The sequence below is a fragment of the Carettochelys insculpta genome, chromosome 3 (genome assembly GCF_033958435.1).
Source record: "Carettochelys insculpta isolate YL-2023 chromosome 3, ASM3395843v1, whole genome shotgun sequence".
Classification (NCBI taxonomy): Eukaryota; Metazoa; Chordata; order Testudines; family Carettochelyidae; genus Carettochelys; species Carettochelys insculpta.
In genome coordinates this window covers 43,993,974-44,013,650 of record NC_134139.1, presented here as the reverse complement: position 1 = coordinate 44,013,650, position 19,677 = coordinate 43,993,974, and the positions used below count along the sequence as shown (strand labels likewise).

The 19,677-nt window shown below is 39.4% G+C and overlaps 1 protein-coding gene across 9 annotated transcripts in view; it reads right to left on the bottom strand.

Annotated features, from left to right (window-relative positions):
* Nucleotides 1–19,677, bottom strand: part of LTBP1 (latent transforming growth factor beta binding protein 1) — a 336,231-nt gene that overhangs the window by 24,964 nt on the left and 291,590 nt on the right. For all 9 annotated transcript variants that reach the window (XM_074989698.1, XM_074989699.1, XM_074989704.1 and 6 more), the window contains 3 exons: nucleotides 12,341–12,484; nucleotides 2,695–2,877; nucleotides 647–727 (listed from right to left, as the gene is read on the bottom strand). In XM_074989698.1, coding sequence (XP_074845799.1) covers nucleotides 647–727; nucleotides 2,695–2,877; nucleotides 12,341–12,484 — 408 coding nt within the window. The remainder of the gene's footprint in view (nucleotides 1–646; nucleotides 728–2,694; nucleotides 2,878–12,340; nucleotides 12,485–19,677) is intronic.

Sequence of the window (19,677 nt, the reverse complement as noted above, 5' to 3'; positions counted from 1 at the left end):
GTTTCAGCCTTCACTACCTCAGCAAAGGAATTTTATTATCTTGCTCTTCCCGGTTAATGTTTTTTGCCTACATATGCTCTTTCACTCATGTACATTTTATTTAATTCCCATCTAGGAATATCTATTTCTTCACAGACTTATTTAATTTATGTTCAAATTATCCTTGCTAAGTTTATTTTAAATTTTCAGAATAATTTAACATAAAAAATTCATCGCCTTGGTAGCCTCCATAACAATGAAGGACAGAACCCTTCCCCATAACTCAGAGTAGTTAAATATACTTGTTATTTAAAATTAAACATGGGTTAGTGCTACATATACATGAACAAAAGCTGATCTTTGGTGTTATGAGTTTTAAACATCTGTTCTTAATGCATATGATGAATATTATAAGTGTTACAGCACCTCAGATGAATAAAATGTCAATAATAAAAAGAATATCTATAGTAGTGTCACATGCTAAATACAAGTTTACTATAAGGTAAATATTTTAGGAGTAACATTTTAATTCAAAATGCTATTTCTGTCATGATGAAAAATGGAAGCAACATGCTGACATTGGTGGTTACATAAATTATCTATTATTAGAATTTCTGAAATGTTTACATTTAATACAAGTTAGTATATCTAATTGGTACTTACTGACCTTTGTAATTCTGTGCAATGGCTCCATAATCACCAGATGGGATGAAACCTTTTCCTTCAGGACACAAATCAGTAAATTCAGCTGGTAGAGAAATAAAACCAAACCAAACCAAACCAAACAAAGCAAAAATCAGAAAAAAACCAGTTATTTAGGAATGTAGACTCATAACAGATGATAAACTTTTCATGTTCATGAAGACATTTTAAAATTGCATTCTACTTTCTAACTCTCATTCCCTTTATGCAATATTATACACATTTAGGTATACTTATGGCTAGGGACCCACCAAATTTAGGGTCCATTTTGGTCAATTTCATGGTCATTGCACTTTAAAAATCACAAATATCATTATTTCAGCTATTTAAATTTGAAGTTTTAAACAGTGCTGAAACTGTATGAGTCCTGACCCAAAAAGGAGATGTGGTGTGTGTGAATAGGGGGTGGTGGTGTCGCAAGGTTACTGTGGGGAAGAGGATTGTGGTACTGTTACTTTTATTTCTAAACTGTTGGTGGTGGGGATGCTGTCTTCAGAGCTGAGCAGCTAAAGAGCAGTGACAGTCTGGAAGCCCATCTCTGAAAGCAGAGGTACTGACAGCAGCAGCACAGATGTATGGATGGCATGGTATGGTATTTCCATCTTTACTTCTGCTCTGCTGCCTGAAGAGCTGGACCCTCAGTCAAGCAACCACCACTATCTAGAGGCCCACTCTGAAGGCAGCAGTGCAGAAATAAGGGAGGCATGGTATGGTATGGTATTACCCCTCTTACTTCTGCTCTTCTCCTGGAGGGGTGCTGCCTTCAGAGCTGGGCACTTGGTCAACAACTGCCACTCTCCAACCATCCAGCTCTGAAGTCAGTGCAAAAGTACATGTGGGAATGGCACAACTACCCTAAAATAACTCGTGACCCCCCACCCCACCACAACTCCATTTAGGGTGAGGAGCCTGAACTTGAGAAATACTGGTCTACCCCCAGGAAATCTGTATAGTATGGGGTAGAAACACACAAAAGACCAGATTTCACCACCTGTGATGTGGTTTTCATGGCCATGAATTTGATAGGCCCCTACTAATAGCCAAATTCTGCATTCTTAACACAGGCAAAACTTCCATTGACTTCAACAGGAGTTTAACCATTTCTTAAAAAAGAGTTTTGCCTTATCAAGAATTTAATAAGAACTGCATCATCTGGCTTACAGAGGAAATGAATTACGTTATGTTGGAGATGGCACAGGCTCAAATGCAAACAAACCTTGTTTTAAATTTTTCAGTATAGTGAGTCTTTCCAAAACACACAGCATGAGGCATAATTTCGTAAGTTCAAAGATGTGGCTAAGATAAGAACTGAGAACAAGAAATCTCGTTTCTTTTAAAAATTCTCTCTTGCATTCTGAAGAATTTACACATGGTCTAATCTTAAATGATTTAGTCCAGCTGCACATTGAGCATCAGCCATCATTGTTTACACACTGTGCTTCAAGCACTGTTATCAATATTTGTGCCAAAGACCATATGGTTATGCTCTTCTAATTGGTATTTAAAGGCTAAAAATGTTGTTTCAGACAGTATGATTAACTATATTACACAGTAGGCAGCAGAATGTAAAACTAATGTCATGTTTTATATCAAGTCTAATGTTTCACATTGCTATATAAGATCAGCTGTTATGACTAGTGACAGGTAGACTCAGAAACATACATACGCTCATCTTAATTTGTTACTTTATGTGGGAAAATATAACTAACATTACAATAACATTTGACAAAGCATATATCAAACATATTGCTACTTTAAAAATTATATTAGGAGATAGTATTGACCATAGAAAAAATAGTGGGCCACAACTCCAATAAAGCCAGTGAAATTACATTAGAGTTTAATTTTTCTGACTGCCTTTGTGTGTGTGGAAATTTTGCCTGGATAAGTCTTGAGTAAGCTGTTACAGGAGATGACCTTTTATGAATAGCCCTCATAAAAGCCAAGGATGCCTCTAATAACATAAAGTACACTCTCTAGAAACTACAACTGAATGGAAAAATCTCCTCTTACCAGTTCCAACGACCGGACATGGGAAGATTTCACAGTTATCACCCCAGCCAGCACCTAAAGTACAGCAGCATTCTTGTTTGGTAACATTGGATGTCAACACATTATCACAAAAATTAGCATCATTTAGATTGTAGTAGCATTCCTTCTTTTCCTTTTCAGGTTGAGTAACATCTACTGGTAAATCTAAAGATGAAAAATAAAAAAAAAGTATTGAATTAATCAGTTTTATAAGTGATAGAGGAGAAAAGCAACTGCATGATGTTGTCAAAGCACTATTTTTTATCTTCAGGGTCAGAGTCCTTAGAGAAAAACAGGTCAGCAAAAGAAAGATTAATTGGATTTTTTAATCCTGTAAAGAACAGTAGAAATTCTCAAAATCTCTCCTCGGAATTTCGTGGAACAGTTTTCAAATTTACTGTTGGAAGAATTTCTACATTTGTATTTCTGCTATACTTAAGCCACACACGCACCTCTACTTCTGTATTAAAAACAATACTTAGTACTTACATAGTACTTTTCATATACTTTTCATGTAAAGTACTTCACAAAGGCTAGTAAACATATTTTACAAATGAAAAAAGTAAGGCACAGACAGTGAAAGAGTCTGTTTTTCACCACTCAGCTCCCACTGACATCAATGCTTCTGAAAATTAGGTCCAAAGTGACATACAAAAATCACAGTGATTCAGTGGGAATGACAGAAACTTAACTCAGGTTCCTGACTTTCAGTCTCAGCCCAATATACTGGACTACAATGACATCCATTTTTAGACTAAATTATCTCTCTTATAGAGCACAAGCACAATGTGGTTACAAAGATGTAGTTCACAAACAGGAGCAGTTAAACAGGGCTGTGACAGTACTTTCACTGATTAGGAACCAAGGGTTACATCACCTTCTTATGGTAGCTTTTGCAGTTGCATTATACTATAAAGCTGTAAGCAGAAGAATCAAAATGTATTGACCCTGTAGAAGAGAGGTGCAAAGATAATGGGGTTGGTATTAGTGCAGGTTAGGGGATGTAGGGATTGGGGCATAGGAAAGGAACGCAGGGTTTATGAGTGAAGGGAGCACAATGTAGGTTAGGATAAAGTAGGAGTTAGGAATGTGGGAGGTACAGGGATTGGAGTGAAGGAGGCACAGTGTAAGGCTGGGGTGCAGAAGGGGAGTGGAGGAGTTAAAGTTAAAGGGGGCACAGTGCCAGGGTTAGGCATGAATGAGGGGCAGGAAGCATGGGGAGCCTGTGGAGATCAAGGGCACCAAAATACAACTTTGCCCAGGGGGCCATTTTCTTTAAGACCAACCTTGAGTCTAGTCTATTGTCCACAGTTTTAAGAAATTTATAAAACTTATAAATATCACAAAGATCTCAGAGAGATCTCAAAATGCCTTGTTAAAAACTCTACAAAACATAGATACTAAGTCAATAATTAGCAAGAAAACTTCTCAAAACCTATGAAACAACAGTGAAAGGGCACTCGTCCTCCTTCAACATAATGAATAAAATATCTTAGAATGGTCTAGAGCAGTGGTGGGCAATCTGTGACGCAAGGGCCACATGCAACCCATCAGGGTTCTGTGTGTGGCTTACAAGACATTTTATTTATTGTTGCACATGCACAGGCTTGCCAACTTCTGCTGGTTTCTATCCACGCAGGCTTTTCTCTTATTGGTATTAATAACATCAAACACACTTAAGCCAAGGCCTGGGAAAAGTGGTGTATGCTAATAGTACAAAATATGGATTGTGAAAGCCTTGTGTTCCCCCTGCATTAAATCAAAGCACTGCTGTGGTTCAGACAGCATGCCCTGCAAATCCTACGTACACAAGTGCAGTTAGCAAAAGCATCCTACCCAGGAGACCATATTGGTTACGACAATCTTTCAGCCTACTGAGATGAAGGAGGGCCAATCATGTGGCCCACTCACTAGCTTACATTTTCAATCACTGTTCTAGAGCAAACTTTAGAAAATGACAATACAAAACAGTGTATGGAGAAAAGGCATTCAAATCTTTCATGTTTCCAAAACGCTGAGACTGTTCAACTTTTTAGTATAAAACATACATCTGAATTTGTTTATAACTTGCTTAGAAAAGGGAATATTTTGGTTTGCGGAGTCTGAGGGACTGGCAGACATCTCCATTCAGTTTTAGTACCATGTTGCCACCAACAATGCAAACTCTCCTTTGCTGTTTGCCAATGTAAGTAAGCATACATTAAGGGAAACACCCAGCTGAGTGCTATTTCATCTTTGTTAGTTTAGTCTGTGGTCTCCCTCCATCAGATAATTACAATTTTCCACGATGTACTACATTTCATAAAGTTTGATGGTTTTGTGGTATCAACTGATGTCCAATAGGAACCAAATTAAGACTATCATGTGTTGTAGAAACTCAACTGAACTAGGTCTGTTATTCCAAGGTGAGAGAGCAGTACTTTAGCCACCAAGTTATACATTTTCTTTGGACATATGCCATGTGCCTAACTGAATCAGTGCCAAAGACTTAAATAGCAGAAATGTCACCAAAGTTTTCACACCAATTACCAGGGAAAGAACATCAGAAGCTGTCCCAGGAGGAAGGAGAATCAATCTAATCATGTGATTATTTATTCCCATTTTATATTTTATGTGATGGTTTCTCCTCTCATTATCTGTTCCGCACTTTAAAAGTCTGTTGTTTACACAGCTGTGACTGAGGGTTAGTCAAGCAGGCGTCATGAATGTTTGGAAAGTGAGTGAGACATAGATCTTTAAGAAAAAAAAGAAATTTATAAAGGCGAGTCTGTGTCTAGAAGCCCATAATTTCTCTCTCTCCCACACACATTATTAACCTTTTAATAAACAGATTCTTTTAAAAGATATTTTGGTGTTATTTTTCCTTGGAAAAAAATAATTAGTTCTTAGATATTTATTTTCTCACAATTTTCAATATTAGTGTTTTATTTCCTTGTTAAATAATTAGAAATGTTTCTCTCCTAAGGAACTGTGGGATATATACAGCACTTTGACTGACTCACTGGGGCTTTAAAAATTATTAAAATTTTTCAATTCTAGATAGATACCTAATTGTAAATATGACTGCTATATTAGTACTTACAGAAATCTAGATGCAAAAGGTGGAGGGATAAATATAGACTAAAGGTATTTTATATATAATATACCTTTAGTCTTTATTTATCCCTCCACCTTTTGCATCTAGATTTCTGTAAGCACTAATATAGCAATCATATTTACAATTAGGTATCTATGTAGAATTAATAATTTTAAAACCCAAGTCTGTCAGATAAAGTGCTGTATTATCCCAACAGTTCCTTAGGAGAGAAACATTTCTAATTGTTTAACAAGGAAATAAAACAAAACTAATATTGAAAATTGTGAGAAAATAAATATCTAAGAACTAATTTTTTATATATATTAAATACATTATATATATTATTTTATATATATATATATATCTTGAATCTTAATATGGCACTGATCCAGCAAAGCACTTAGGTGTATGCTTTAAATTAAGTGCTATAGACATGAATCCAACTAAAGCATATGCTTAAAATTTAGCACACTTAAAAACACTGACGAATTATACCCTACATTATTGTAAAAATAAAATGTATAGGGTTGACTGAATCTTAAATGTATAAATTATATAGTGCTGCTCTTTGCCTCCACATGATGTAAGCAATACAAATCTTTAGGACCTGTTTTTTGGCAAGCTACTAAATATGTATTTGTACATTCCTATTTTCTGTACAGTGCAGTACAGAATGGGTAATGCAAATCTTTTGATCTGTTGCACACATGACAAGAAAGAATTCATCTCTTTCAGGCATCTGAATGTGTAAATCAGTAATTCGTGCATGCATATCCAATGACGTGTGCAAAAAAGAAATTCATTGCTATGCATCCAAATCCTTGAAAAATCACACTCCCACAGTTAGCCTGGGTAAAAACAAAAACTATGTATTTCAATACAAATTATTTGGTAATGCTGACAGTACAAAAGGTCTCCATTGAAACTTTAAGGCATTCAGTTTGGATCTGGACACAAAAATGCATGATAAACCTTATAACTTGTTAAAAGGATACACAAGCATATTTAGTAAATCAAAAAGATTTTTCCTCCCCCATTCCAAAATACCAGAAGATGCAAAAGTCCAGCAGATGTTCATTTTATGTAAAATATAACATTTGTTGTTCTAGTGGATTGTTTCTTACTTTGGGTACAACAAAAAAAAGAGAAACAGGAACTTTCTGAGTATTCCATTTTTTGTTACATTTATTTTTCAGTGACTTGAAATGAATACGGGAACAGAACAAGATGGCTGGAACTAAGGAGCTGAGTGCTCATATACTGACAGGATCATTTCAGGACACAGCAAGTAAGAGAGGAATTTCTGCCAAATAAAAGGAAGGCTCTAGCTTCCCCATGATGAACAATAAGAAGTGTAAATGTACAGAGGGAACAGCCTTTAACCACACATGAAAAAGTCCCTGAATTAAAGTTAAGCTTCATTTGTGCCCCACCTTTACCTTCAGCAAAAAACAGCATCCTAGTTCTATTTAGTGGGAATGACATTTCTCTATGTGCAAATGAGCAAACTGTATAAAAACACAAATAAGCAAAGGTTCAATACATCTGAAACATTCTGTATTAGTGTTTACAACAGTATAAGGCAGACAAGATATATTCTTCACTCATGCAGTTGGCATGCCAAAACTACAGGAAGCATGACCTTTGCATGAGTGCAGCATGAACTCCATCCACACCTAGGTGTGGTTGGTTCTAGATAGAAGGATGTGGCACTGCTCCAGCACCCTAGTCATCACTAGCCTTGCAGACTCCTTGTACTCAGGAGAAAACAACAACTAGACTGAGCCCAATCCCGGTGCAACAGGAAAGGCAGTGCTCTCCTCTTACACAACCGTGCAAAGGCTAGCCACCACCTGGCATTCAGCCATTATTTTTCAGCATGAAATTAAAATAAAAAAGAGTCATGGCGAAGAAAAATAAACATACTGTAAACTCCCTAAGAGTTTTCCAAAACCCACAGACATGGTAGGTAAATATTACCATTTCACAGTTTGTTTAGGTGATCACTTCCCAGGATCTTCAGACTCTGAGACTGAACCCATCTGAGCTTAATGAGAGAAAGTTTGCTACCATGATAGCCAAGATATTATGCTTTATCTCTTATATAGTGTACAAACTAATATCCTGTCCAGCGAAACACTGATTGTGGGAAGTGTTCTTCTTTAGCTGTGCAAGTAAACAGAGATAAAAGAATATTTAGATGTTCTGTCCTTCACAGTGTACATCAGATTACAGTGCTCCCTGAAAAGAGACAGGGCCCCTTGTCCCATTAGTCATAATATGGTGTAAAGGGCACCAATTGGGTTTTAACTACCATACTGTCAGGTGTCTCATATGGGATCTTCCTGAACGAGGAACCTAACTAGTAAAAAATGATGAAGTATTTGTTTTGTTCTTGCCCAAAGAAGGGGCTCCATATTTACACAGAAAATAGATTTTCTTTTCCAAACTGAGCACATTTGAAGTTCTGCTCATTCATGATCCAAATTGAGATAACACTCACAGTAGACTGTACTGATGTTAGCCATATGATCAGGCATGCTTGCTGGACTCTGTGGGCTTTCCTTATCAGCAGTAAATAGTATTTGGGTACATCTATGAACTCTGCTTGGCTTTTTGGGCTTCTCTTCCTCTCAGCGGGAACCAGATGTCCTGCTGGGCTCCCTGGAAACAAGCTCCCCTTAGTAGCAGTCTGCTAGGCTACCAGGTCTACGTTCATTTTTGACTGGAAAAATAGTTGGAATCTTGCAAATGCCACCCATTTGTGGTAGCAAAATGAGGTTGTGTAGATGGTGGGAGATCTTCATAATACGATGTACCCTTTCCTTTTTTCATGTGTTGATTAGCAGTGGAATAATGAACAATGTTGTCATTTGTGTTATCATCAATTATTGTGAGGCCTCTTGAGATGAATATCTACTGCAGTTTGTTTCCTCACATGCAAGCAATATATGGCAACACTATAAACCAGCCATTATCCAGATATTTCATTCCTTCAGCCACTTCATAGCTGAGATTCGCTAATACATTACTATGAGCTCAAAATTCATTTTCTTATACCGCTGTTTCGCAGTCACTGTTGCAGTACCAATGTCATTCTTTGTGAAGTACATCTCAGATAAACTTTGGAGAACAAAACACAGAATGTGCACACAATGTAGAAATCTGTGAATGAACAACAAAGAGTGTGGCACCTTATAGACTAACAGATATTTTGGAGCATAAGTGTGATGGACCAGATTCTCAGCACTCCTTTCATACAACTCAGGGAGCAGGGAGACAGTACAAAGAGAGATGCTCTTTTTTTTTGTGGGGGGGGGGTGGCGGGGGGATCCAAATTCTTAGGACCAGAACTGTCCACAGATGCAAGGAAATCCTCAGAAGTCATAAAGCCAGCATCGCTGGCTCCTGTGCCCACCCATCCCTTGCAACTCTAACATATTAGGATGAGAGTGGCCAGAGTTCATGATGTTTAACTGTTCCCAGATGATGGGAACCAAGGCCAGGACAACCCATCCTGAACAATGATCTTTCACTCTCACAAACCTTGGGAGGCAGGCCTTTCCTCGCCTACAGAGAACCTGCCAACCTTAAACAAATCCTCACCAGCCACTACAAATCACAAATCAGTGACTCTAGACCTGGAACCAGCCCCTGCAACACTCCTCACTGCCAACTCTGCTCATATATCTACACCGGTGACATCATCACAGGACCTAACACCAACTATGCCATCAGGGGCTCCTTTACCTGCACATCTACTAATATAATATATGCCATCATGTGCCAGCAATGCCCCACTGCAATTTACATTGGCCAAACTGGACAGTGTCTCCGTAAAAGAATAAATGGACATAAATCAGACATCAGGAATGGTAATGGACAGAAGCCTGTGGGGGGAACACTTCAATCTCCCTGGACACTCAGTAGCAGATTTAAGGGTGACAGTTCTGAAACAAAAAAATTCCAAAAATCAAATGGAGAGAGAAATCTCTGAGCTGCAATTTATTTGCAAATTTGACTCCATTACCCATGGATTACACGAGACTGGGAGTGGCTTGCATCTTACAAAGGCAGTTTCTCTGCTCTGAGTGCTAATATCTCCCCGTTAGACTCTGACAAAGGCTCACATCCCCCTGTCTGATCTGACTTGTTCTTTCCTCTTTTGATAAGTGCTGTTGATACTGGGCCATTTCCACCTTGCTGAATAGACTTTGTCAGCTCTGGTCCTCCCTCTTACTGGGACCCCACTCTTTAAATACCCCTCTGAAACCACCCCCCCCCACATGCATCTGATGAAGCGGGTCTTTGCCCACGAAAGCTTATGCTCCAAAATATCTGTTAGTCTTTAAGGTGCCACAAGACTTCGTGTTGTTCTCCAAGCTACAGACTAACATGGCTACCTCTCTGATACTTGTCAACAAAGAGTGTGTAGCTCTGATTGATTATTGGGAAGGTAAGAATGCACTATGTTCAGTGAGCCAAATCCTGGTTCCATTTGTGTCATCATGAATTTTGTCTTGCGCAAAAGGTATGGTGAGATTGGAGTCAGGATGAAATTTCCAGGGCTTCTTGAACTATGCAAATTGAATAATGGCAATACATCAAGTTATTTTACAGCTATTCAGAAGCTAGCTCAGGCTTACAATGTAAACTCAAAATTAAAGCTTATATAAATCATATTGGCCACTTCTTATTTTCTGCTACTCCTTGTCTCAGACCTGTTCCTCTCCCCAAACAGCAGTGGTGTAGCCCACCTCCAGGCACCTTTCTGAGAGAGAGAGTCCTAAGATAATTCTGAAGTAAGGTGTTTATAGCATCCACAATGTGTTAGCCACTGTACAACAAGGAAAAACAGTGTCCACTCTGAAAGGCTCGTAATCTAAAAAGACAGACCAAGAGGAGAAAAAAAAATAGGGACAAAAAGCTACAGTACAATAAACAAGCAAAGTGGTGAAGATGACTGGCCATGCCTTGATGAGCCAATGTGTTGGAAATTTTTCAAACTATTAAAAAATTCCTGCTCAGCTATCAGTTTTTGAGAGTGCTTCTGTTAAGGTTCAGTAAGATAACTGGATTATGGTACATGAATTTTGCTGTCAGTGTTACACTTCCTTCAGCTTTATCCAAAATCAGTACAGGCTGAGCATCTCTAATGAACACTCTCTGGTCCGGCAATATCCTCTATAGTTCAGCATGTTTTTTGTTAGCCAGATAGCCACTTATCTTAGATGTGGCCAAGTTTCCCATGGTTCTGTAAAGTTTGTTTACAGCCATCAGTTCTGGCTCTCAGTGTTCTATGTTGTTACAGTAAACCCTTGAGTTACAGGAGAGCTGTGTTTCATGCAAGTTGAGGGGACATGGGAACCAGGCTGCAGCTCCTGGGCTTGCAGGAGCAGGCAAACTGACTAGCCCAGCAGGACTGCTCTGTTTCTTGGCTCCCAGAATGGCAGAGAGCCTGAAACCAGGGCCAGCCTGATTCCTGGCTCTTCTCCACTTGCAGAGAAGGGAAACTGACCAGGGCAGCAGCCTCGTTCAGTTTCCTGGCTCCAGCCAGTGGAGGGGAGCCAGGAACCAGGGGCAGCCTGGCTCCCAGCTCTCCTCTGCTCCTTGGAGCCAGGAAACTAATCAGGGCTACTGCCCTGCTTAGATTCTCAGGTCTGCAAGCGGAGGGGAGCCCGGAGCCATGCTGCCACCTGGTTCCCAGATCTCTGCCACTTCGGAGACCAAGAAACCGTTCCTGTCAGGGGAGGCAGCCTGACTCATGCCCCCCCCCACCCCCCGACAGGAAACCACTCCAGTCAGAGGTGGCAGTCTGACTTGTGACTGCTGCCTTTGACAGCAGCGGCTGCCGCCCCTGACAGGAATGGTTTCCTGTTCTTGTTAGGGGCACAGTTGCATTAACTCAAGACATCTCAGGGGTTTACTGTATTTACTTCTACTTTATCCCAAACATCTTCTAGGAGTCCATTCTGCAGTGGAAGTATTGGTAACATGTTAGACAATATTGACCTCCCACGGTTCAGCAAATTCTCTTATCTGGTACCCTTCGGGTCCCAAAGTGCTAGACTAGAGAGGATCAATCTGTAGTAATCTACATACATTTAGAAAAATAATTTTCAATCTCATGTGCCATAACCTTAATTTCACTGCAAAAGATCAATATTGACATCATAGAATCAGCATTGTACCCCTCTCGGGAAATAATATTCCACAAAACACAGTGTGTGGAAAGAAAGGCCATGCTAATCAGAGATCTGTGATCATTTCATGTCTAGGCCATATATTTGTTGTTAATGATTTTAAGCATATTCAAGAATAACAGAACTGAAAGCACATATACCTTATTATGTTAACATGATTTAAAAAGGGGCTCATATGCACTTTTTCTTACTTATTTAACTATAGCAATAAATAAAATCCAAAACTTACACATTTTTATTATAACTCTTCACCCTTTTACAGCCTTTCACAATTTTTATCTAGGCTATGATACAGGAGGATATGCATTTTTATACATTATGTTTGAAAGCAAAGCCTCTGGTATTTTACCTGTTGATGGGCGGGAGTGACACTGTCCAGTCATTGGCTCATACTCCTGGCTTTCATCAGAACAGAGACACAGGAAGGTGCCCTCTACATTTTCACAGAGGGCTTCTCCACAAACCCCACTCAGCATTTCACATTCATTCACATCTGGAAAATGAAGCAGAAATTGATTTGGATGTGTTCTCCATAATTCACAGCTCTTTATTTTACCTGCTCTGTCTTTGCCACATTGTTTGCAAGAAAACAGAGGTGATCTCTGAGGAACAGTCAAAACCTGACTACTGCGTAAGAGGACTCCTAAGGAAATTTGTTCATTGGAGGAGATTTAGACCATTAGAAAGAAATAGAAAATTATAAAAGGCCAGTGTTGATTTTAAGATAGACCCAGAGATTGACTATTTTGGAGCTAGGCAGTCCACAATATTTATTTGTGTATTTTATTTAACAGATATTATGGCCAAACCTGCTGTCATTAGCAAGCAGACCAGGGCAGGATTTAGTCCCTGATATACAAACAGAATTCTCTTCTCCCCACTTTCTGAAAAACTGCCTTCCTGGGGCATGTCCTGTTTATCCTTTAAAATTCTTTTTGTAATAGATCCCTTACCCATAAACCACTGAAGGTTTCACTGGGGCTCAGAAACATTATTCTGCTATCACCCATTAAGGGCTAGGTCTCACTGTACTCTCAGTTGCTGTTGGCCTTGGACCAAAACCATTCTGTGAACTCCAAACTTGGCTCCCAACACTTCTAACCTCATCTAAATGCTATGAAAAGTTTCGGTTTGACAGGAAAGTTGTCCATGCTTTGATCGACATGGGCTTACAAAACTGCTCCACACCAGCTTAACTCTGCTCACACTGAAATCTATCAGAATTGCATACCTGACTGTCCACAGTATTGCATATCCACTAACTATGTAACTGTAAAATTATTACATATTTCCTAATTTATACATGTATTTATGTATATTTAATGGACATTTTACAGTATAGTATTTGTAACAAAGCATACTGGCTCACTTTTATCTACCAAAATAAATATGTAGCCATATAATATACTACTCATTGTATACATTTTTCTCTTATTTAGATCAGCTAACTTAACAATTTTGAAATTCATTTAATTATATTCTTTTGTTTGATGTATATCAAGAAATTAAAAGTCTTTAGTCAATACTGTTCACAAACTGTGCAACGTATTTTCCATTAAAATGTTTTTGGGAGACTGTTAGTACCAAAATCCTTTACTAGCATGTAAGAATGTTTTCAGTATCTTCTATAACCTCATTATCATATGTCCAACTCAGCCAAACTGTGAGGTTCTTCCACAGTGCAGAATCCCATTCATTTCACTATCAGCCAGCAACAAAAATGAGCCTTCACAAATTTTCTTTTCTTCTTCTTCTTCCCTTCCTTCCTATTTTCCCCTGATTTTGCCTTAGTAGTTGAAAAGTCATTATACAAAATGTTACACATAAACCACTGATTATGAGATAACAAAAGAAAAGAAAATATCAACATAGTGACCTGTGGGAAAGCTCATATTTAGTACAGGTCGAACCTCTCTAGTCTAGCACTCTCAGGATCTGACTGGCACCGAACGACGGTCAATATTGTCTAGCAGCATTACCAACAGTTCCACTGCTTACTGGACTCATAGAAGACATTTAGAGGTAAATTAGAGGTAAATAAGAGCACAGAGCAATCAGAGGCAGGACTGGTGACTATAAGCAAACTTAATGAGACCAGACGAAACTTGGCCACATCCATGGTAAGTGATTATCTGGTTAAATAAAATCAAGCCAGACCATGGGTGTTGCTGGACGATAGAGTGCCAGATTAGAGAAATTCAAGCTGTTGTGTTGAAATTAAATTTTGATTTTTTTTATAATGTCAACAATTAAAATTATTGATTTTGTTCTGATTTTTAACTATGTTTATTTTTATATTTCCTGGAAATTAAGGTACGTGTGTGCATAGAGCTGGCTTAGGGCTGAGCTGACAGCATGACAGCTGTTAGCTCCTGGCACTGGTGGTGGCATGGCCGTGGGCACAAAATGCAGGGGAGGCTACAGGCTTGGCGAAGCAGAGCAGAAACCCCTGGCCAGGACTGCAAGGAGGAAGATGACCCTCTGACTATGAGGTCTTGCTGCACTGTTTCCACCCAGGGACAGCTCCATTTTCCTGGATAGTTAGTGAATGAGGCCATGGGAGTAGAGCTGCAGAGGTCTCCCTACATAATTGTGGGACTGGTGACACCAGATCCTTCCAGGCACAAGAGGAGGGGAAGACCAAAGTCTTGGCAGAAACAGCAGAGATCACTGGTCAGGTTCATAAGGATAAATCTCTGGCCATCTGGATGCAAATGGCTCCTGCATAGGGACAGAACCATTCAGCATCAGAGTGGACTTCCTTGTGTCTGCAAGCTCATTCTCTCCCCTCTTCTCTCAGTCCTACCCATAAGCCTCTGCTCTGCCCTGCCAGGCCCTCAGTCTTCATCAGCCCTTGCATCTGCCAGGAGCAGGTGCCACCAGTGCTGTGGCAGCAGAGAGAGACTTCCGCAGTTCCCCCAGCACAGGAGCATGTTCCATGACAGTGAGGCTGCAGCTGCACTGCCACAGGGTTGTTGACACACACTCCCTGGAAGGTGCACTCCTGCCAACTGCTACAAATAGTTTTATCATTGATTTCTGGCTGTCGGCTGACATAAATGTTTACCAACATCTATTTATTTAAAGTTAATCATACCAAGTCTATTTGATTAGTTCGAATAGGCTTAATTTGTTTGAGATTATATTTCATACCAATGGAAAAAAATCACCCCCTTAGAATTAGTTTAGCAAAAAATTATTTCCTTTTAATTCAATCACTAAAATTAAGGAAATAACAAGTTGAAGCAACACTGGCCTTCACACCAGCTAAAAGCCCCAATCAAGGACAACATCCTTATTCAGCGCAGCACTCGGGTATGTGTTTATAACAATTGGATTTAAATATATTCTTAAGTGATGAACCGAAGCATGTGCTTAAGTGCTTTCTTGAAATGGAGTCTCAGTTAACAGGCCTTATCACTCAAATATCAGAAACCAAACAGACTCAAACTTCTCACCTGAACAATAAAATCCCTGTCCTTTCCATCAAGTACCCACCTGCCAAGCATAAACCCAATTCTCCAGAATTGTGCACACGTGTGCTAACTTAACTGTGCCTTCCGAACTTGTATAGTACATAGGACTTTTGTCAGTAAAACTGTGTACATGGTTTCTATCAGTAACAAGAGTTAAAAATTAGAATTTCTTTCCAAATTATAATTTTATCCCACAAATTAACACACATGAAGAGAATGCACAATTATAAAGGTCTGATTTCTATTTCTACCAACTCTTAAACAAACAAAATACAAATTAGTGTGAAAAGGCCTTTTGACAGTTTGAAGCAGAATCTGATGAAAGCCATAAAAAATCATGATGCAGTTTTAATTAAGTAAAAATTAATTATGTACAAAGGCCAACCCCTGTTTTAAGAGAAAACAGTTCGTAGGGCTTGCAGTTCATTCTTTGCTCTGAGTGAGAACACTACATAACTTAAGAATGGCCATACCATACTGGGTCAGACCAATGGTCCATCTAGCCTGGTATCTTGCTTTCTGAGAGTGGCCAGTGACAGAGGCTTCAGAGGGAATGAACAGAACGGGGCAATTATTGAGTGACCCATCCCTTGTCATCCAGTTCCAGTTTCTGACAGTTAGAGCATGGGATTGTGGCCTTGACCATATCGGCCAATAACCTCTATGAATTTATCTAACTCTTTTGAATCCAGGTGTATTTTTGGCTTTCACATCCTGTTGCAGTGAGTTCCACAGATTGTGTGTTGTGTGAAGAAGTACTTTGGGTTGCTTTAAAGCTGCTCCCTTTTATTTGATTAGGGGCACCTGGTTCTCCTACTATTTGAAGGGTTACATAATCTCTTCCCTATTCGCTTTCTCCTGGCCAATCATGTTTTTATACACCTCTAATGTCTACCATCCCTTCTTCGTCAGTTCTCTTCTAAACTGAACAATCTCAGTCTTTTTAATTGATTCTCCTATGCAAGCTATTCCATACTGCTAATCATTTTGTTGCCCTACTCTGTCAATTCTAATATGTGATTTTTGAGATGTGGAGCTCAGAACTGAACACAGTTTTCAAGTTATGAACACACCATGGATTTATATAATGGCATTATGGTATCTTCTGTCTTACTACTTATTTCTTTCCTAATGGCTCCTAACATTCTCTTGGCTTTTTGACTGCATTTGCACATTGAACAGATGTTTTTGGAGAGCTATCGAAAATGATCTTTTCTTTGAGTGATGACATCTTATTTAGATTCCATCATTTCTTATGTATAGTTGGGAATATGTTTTAAAATGTGCATTTATTTGCATTTTTCAACACTAAACGGAAGCTGCCATTTTACTGTTGTTTTTTTGTTTAATGAGATCCCTTTGTAACTCTTTGTAGTACTGACTCTTCCTCAATGTATTAGGTTCATTTATATAGCTGATAATTCTGTTCTTTACTATTCAACCAATATACCATGAACTGGCATTAGATTTACCAGACTAAAATTGCAAGGAAAAATTGCCATTAGCTATCCTACAGTCATCTGGTCCAAATGCTGCATTAAAATTGCTATTACTGCAGTTAATAGTTCCACAATTTCATATTTGAGTTCCTTTAGTACTCCTGGGTGAACCCCATCTGCTCCTGGTCACTTATTATCATTTATCAATTTATTCCCAAAACTCCTATATAGACACCTCACTCTGGGGCGGCTCTTTATATCTGTCACTTAAAAAGAATTGCTCCACTGTGGGAATCTTCCTGATATCTTTTGCAGTGATAACCAATGCAAATAATTCATTTAGCTTATCTGCAACAGCCTGGTCTTTCTTTGAGTGCTCTGTTAGCACTTCAACTGTCCGGTAGCTTCCTTCTTCAGATATATTTAAAGTATTTTTGCAGTTAATATTTGTGTCTTCAAATGCTTTTTTGGCCTAAACATATTTTTACTCTTTATTTGCCAAAGTTTATATTACTTTCTATTTGCCTCAGAAGAATTTTGCTTCCAATTTTAAAGGATATTTTTTGCCTCTAACTGCCTGTCTGTTTTACTCTTTTTTTAGCCATTGCAGCATTTTTTGGTACTTACTGTTTCTGGGAGTTTTTGGTTCAGGGTACATATTACATACAGCACACCCCCACGTAAGTCAAATTTCCCATGCAATGTGGGGTGGGGGGGCTAGCCAGGAAACTGATGAGGGCACCAGCCCTGGTCAGTTTCCTGTCTCATGTGAATGGAGGGGATCTGGGGACCAGACAGCAGCCTGGCTCCCACAGTGAGGCGGGGAGCTGGGAAACCGACCAGCTGTGGCTTCGTTTCCAGCTCTCTGCCACTCTGGAAGCAAGGCGCGGCTGTCTGTGCAGCAGTGGTGCGACTGTCTGTTCACCCGGCTTCCCCAGATGGGAGAATCTGTGCGGGACAGACAGCTGTGGCGCTGCTTTTCCCAGCTGGGGGAAGCCTGGGAGAAGCCACAGAAGCATGGCTGTTTTTCTCCCTGGCTTCCCTCAGCTGGGAGAAGCCTCACCAGGCAGACAGCCATGGTGGTGTGGCTTTCCCCAGCTGGGGGCAGTTGGGGAGAAGCCACACCGCTGTGGCTGCCTGCCTGGCTTCCCCCATCTGGGGAGTCAGGCTGGCAGACAGCCACAGAGCAGCTTCGAGTTGTGCTCAGCTTGTGTTAATGCAAGTTAAGCACAACTCAATGTCACATATTTCGGGGGGTTTACTGCAGTTTGAGACTCTATTGTGGTGTTTTTAGGTTAAATGCTTTTGTGGTGAGTTTCTTTGGTATTTTCCCTCCCTATAAGGATGTTAAATGTAATTACATTATGGTAGCTATTACTAAGCAGTTCAGCTGCATTTGCCTTTGTCACCAGATCCCGTGCTCCATTTAGGACTTAATAAAGAATGCCCCCCCTACCCCTTTCTGAGGTTCCAGAATAGCTGCTCCAAGAATCAGTCAATGACGGTATCTAGCAATTTTACCTCTACATTCCACTCTGAATGACATGTACTCAGTCAGTAATGGGACAGTTCATCCCCAAGTAACAACTCAGTTTGTGTAGCTTCTCAGCAAGGGTGGGGCTTATGGGTTATGCCTTCCTAATTTTATGACCATTATTGTTCAAATCCTGGCCTTGGTTCCCATCATCTGGGAACAGTTAAACATCATGAACTCTGGCCACTCTCATCCTAATATGTTAGAGTTGCAAGGGATGGGTGGGCACAGGAGCCAGCGATGCTGGCTTTATGACTTCTGAGGATTTCCTTGCATCTGTGGACAGTTCTGGTCCTAAGAATTTGGATCCCCCCGCCACCCCCCCCCCACAAAAAAAAAGAGCATCTCTCTTTGTACTGTCTCCCTGCTCCCTGAGTTGTATGAAAGGAGTGCTGAGAATCTGGTCCATCACACTAAAACAAATTTCAAAAGCAGCACTGTCTGCCTCTCCAGCAGTGCTCCCCCACCAAATGTTGAGTTTCAAAGGCTGCATTCCAATGAAAAATAATTTAAGGTCCAAAACTCTGTTTTCTTTTTAAATGGGGGCTGGAACACTCAATACCTTGCAGACCCAGCCCCAAAGAGCACCAGGAAGAATTTTTTGCTGAATATAAGAAACCCTATTTTCACTCTTTCACTTCCATTTTTATTCAGCTCAGTGTTACCGGTAAATGTGTTTCACCTTGAATCTAGTTCAAAGAAATTGCTTAATGAATACCTTTTCTTGATCTGATATTAATTTTGTATTAGAAACCTGTGTTATCTCAGATGGTGCTCAAGTCCAACACCACTATTGACAATAGATTTGGAAATCTATTACTCCCTAGAGAAATCTGTAGTATTTGCATACTTAGGGCATTCTCACATCTTTTCACTGTGATAGGTATCTTTCCCAGAGCCTGAAAATAATGTTAAAATCTGTTCAAATACACTGTTTCTAAGAAGGTATGCTTTTTAATTCAGACAGCCTATACCACATGCCAGACTATACTTCCTGTAGGAGGTACTACAGAGTTCTGGCTGTTTAGCTAAGAGACTAAACAGATGTTGCATTTAAATAAGATGAAGTATTAAATTTAATCCATTATAATTCATATTTGTGAATGGCCTGACATTTTCAGAAATAGTGATTTAATTTTTTTCGATAAAAGGAGTGATTCAGCTTATTTGCTGTTGGTTTCCATTCCAGTTGTTTAAAAAAACAAAACAAAACAAAACAAGATTCTCCTTAAGCAGA